General features: G+C 39.8%; 1 protein-coding gene across 3 annotated transcripts in view; it reads left to right on the top strand.

Moving 5' to 3' along the window:
- ABHD3 (abhydrolase domain containing 3, phospholipase) overlaps nucleotides 1–3,249 on the top strand; it is a 49,855-nt gene that overhangs the window by 30,553 nt on the left and 16,053 nt on the right. Inside the window, exon 5 of one of the 3 annotated variants that reach the window (XM_004387920.2) lies at nucleotides 438–550. The exons of the other annotated variants lie outside the window; for them this stretch is intronic. Coding sequence (XP_004387977.1) covers nucleotides 438–550 — 113 coding nt within the window. The remainder of the gene's footprint in view (nucleotides 1–437; nucleotides 551–3,249) is intronic. 3 annotated transcript variants of the gene reach the window in all.

Here is a 3,249-nt window from a genome sequence, read left to right as displayed (position 1 = left end):
GTACTTTGTATCCATTTAAGTTAAGGTATTTCTGTAGGTTTTGCCCCATTTCTGTCAAGCCTTCCTTGCATGTTCAGAGTCTTTTTGTTAATGCCAACTCAAATAGTGTCGATTTTAAGTGGCATTTATGTATTATGCAAGATATGAAAATGATAAATTATTATTACTGATTTTCCTGTTGCCATTGAGTCGAGTAGAGCTGCCCCATAGAGTTTCCAAGGAGTGGCTGGTGGATTCAAATTGCTGACTTTTTGGTTAGCAGCCAAGAGCTTAACCACTGCGCCACTAGGGCTCCATTACTGATAGTATGTGTAAACAAATGTTACTTGGTCATACTTGGTCATACTTACGACTTATGCTCTTTTTTATATTTCTGCATTATACAAATCATTGACCTCCTATTTTAATTTTTTTACTTTACTTGTCATTGCTTACAGACGCCAAGGACTTACTGTTGTGCTAACACTGAAGATTTGGAAACAGTTATTCACCACATACACAGCCTGTACCCTTCTGCTCCTTTTCTGGCAGCAGGGGTTTCAATGGGAGGGTAAGGTTTTCCCTTTCTAAAACATCTGAGAGTAAAGTGGTCTTATTGACCTCCTATTCCCAAGGGCTAGAAGCTACAATGACATTTTAAAATACATGTTTGATTATTTTTATTGCATTTTACCACTTGTGGGTAAATGAATGAAGGAATTAATTCAGGTAAATTTTAGTATTTTCCTTAACTACTCGCCCCTGTCTGAAAAGGATGAAAGTACCTCCACATTTAGAGTTTTCTGAGCTTGAAGGCTTATCTGAAGCCCATGAAGTTGGTTTCCATTGCTCAGTGGCTCCCATATTGAGCTTCTGATTCATTGACCTGCTCCCCGCCGCCATCTCTGTGACTGCATTCTCCTTGACCAAGTAGGAAGCTGAACTTGCAACATGACTTTCATCCCTCCAGAAACAGAAATAACCACTTATTGCTCCCTCCAACTGCAATGATGTTCAAAAATGTTTTTTCCTCAGATGTTTGTTTGTTTGTTTTGTTGTTGGGTAAATGGACCTTGAGTTTTCCCTTTGTAAAATATCTGAGAGTAAGGTGGTCTTATTGACTGCCTGTTCCAGAGGACTAGAAGCTACATGTTGTTGTAGTTGTTAGGTGCCATTGAGTAGAACTGCCCCCATAGGGTTGCCAAGGAGCGACTGGTGGATTCCAACTGCCGACCTTTCTGTTAGCAGCCAAGCTCTTAACCACTACACCACCATTTTTAAAGTACATTTTTGATTATTTTTATTGTATTTTACCACATGTGGTTGAATGCTGTCCTGTAAGTTATGAAATTTTGCTGTTAACCCCCTCAAAACAGTTGCTATTTTAAGCTTATGTACATTATTATAATTTGTGGTGCTTGCAATTACATTTGGGCTTATTTGGAGCTTCTGTTTTTCATGTTTATATTTAAGCTCATTTCTACTAATAATTGTTTTTTTCTTCTAGTGGTGGTGTCCTTAAGGAAGTTGAAAATTTTCTTATATGGCATTTTATTATACTTTAGATTTCCTAAACCACTGTCCAAAATGACTTTTTTAAATCAGCAAACACTTAAGATAGAAAACATTATTTTTTTCTTGATTTTGTAATTGATTTACCTGTCTTTTCTGCTTTCAAAACATCTTAGCAGTATATTTACTTGAAAATGATAGACTCTGAAAAATAGGCCTTCACTATGGCTTTTTAGATTCTGATAAACCTAAAACTAAGAAGAGAATGCATTTCTTACATTAGCATGGAAGGTCTGCCTTGACCTACTAAAGGAAGAAATCTGAATCAATGCAGAAAAACCAGGCAGAATCTCCGAAATGTGCTTAATGGACAGTATTTAGCTTCTCTCTCCTTGCCCCATAACGTGAATCTTAAAGGAAAGGGTACCAGCTGAACTTTTTTTCCCTTAATCATATAAATTCTTGACCTTTTTTAAGGCCAGACCTTATGTAATAAACAGGCCCAGATTCTCTATTCAGAAGCTCATGGGAAATGCTTATTCATGTCTCACTGAAGTCTCAGTGCCTGAAGGCAGAACTTGACCATTAGCCTTTGCAGCCGGTTGAATATTAATGTCTTGTAAATTGTTTGAAGGAAGCACCCTTTCTAGTTGCCTAGCATTGTGACCCGTTCCCAAGTGGCCTTACCACTTAGGGATGTGTTTTACAGCCTGACGCATTTTTTCTTTTGGAGATACAGCAGACAAAAAGTCTGTCGAGCATCCTTATGCCCAGTGCCCCTTACACTGGGGTAATCCTCAAGCCTGTGATGCCTGAGACCAAGTACAGGCTTTGAGCCAGAGGTGAGTCTAGCAGAGGAACTCTGTTATTGTTCTGTGCTGTCAAGTTGATTCTGACTCCTAGCAACCCTATATGACAGAGTAGAACTGCCCCATAGGGTTTCCAAGGCTGTAATCTTTGCGGAAGCAGACTGCCACATTGTTCTCCCACAGAGCGGCCGGTGGGTTCCAACCACCGACTTTTCGGTTAGCAGCCAGGCACTTAACCATTGCACCACCACGGCTCCTTTTAAATGGCTTAGTGAGTACAATATTGTATACAGTCATTATGAAGAGTCATTTTCAAAAACTGAATTTGCACCTTTCATCTAAAGCTCCGTCACGTTCAACCCAAGTCATTTGGGTTGGAAAAAAGAATGAGGGTTTAAGAAATTTCACACATTTCTCCTATTTCAGAACCTGAGCAATTGAGGAAATAAAGAAGAGAAAATAAATTGAGAAACAGGATTTAAAACATCAAGAGCCTTCTCTTGGTCTGGTCCCCACTCAAAAGTAGCAGCTTTTCAAGTCACTTGATAAATGGGCCGGAGTAGCACACCCAAATGAGGGATATGTTGCCTCCAAAATCCAAAGAGGCCCACTAAGCATTGTGCCACCTTTTTAGTTGTGGGAGGAGCAAGATGCAATAACTTATCCTTCACTTTAGAAGGAATGTCTTGACATGCCCCACACCACTGGACCCCTCGAAATTTCTCTGAAGTGGAAGGTGCTGAATTTTTGTGGGATTAATCTCCTACCCTCTAGCACGCAAATGTTTTACCAATAAGTCCAGAGTCATTGACACTAGGGCCAATCAGTGTAATGTCATCAATGTAATGGACCAGTGTGATGTCCTGTGGAAGGGAAAGGCGATCAAGGTCCCTGTGGACTAAATTATGACATAAGGCTGGAGAGTTAATGTAGCCCTGAGGTAGGCAAG

Source organism: Trichechus manatus, unplaced genomic scaffold, assembly GCF_000243295.1.
Source record: "Trichechus manatus latirostris isolate Lorelei unplaced genomic scaffold, TriManLat1.0 scaffold00199, whole genome shotgun sequence".
NCBI classification, from domain to species: domain Eukaryota; kingdom Metazoa; phylum Chordata; class Mammalia; order Sirenia; family Trichechidae; genus Trichechus; species Trichechus manatus.
The sequence above is the reverse complement of the archived record's forward strand: the minus strand, read 5'-3'. Positions and strand labels throughout refer to the sequence as shown.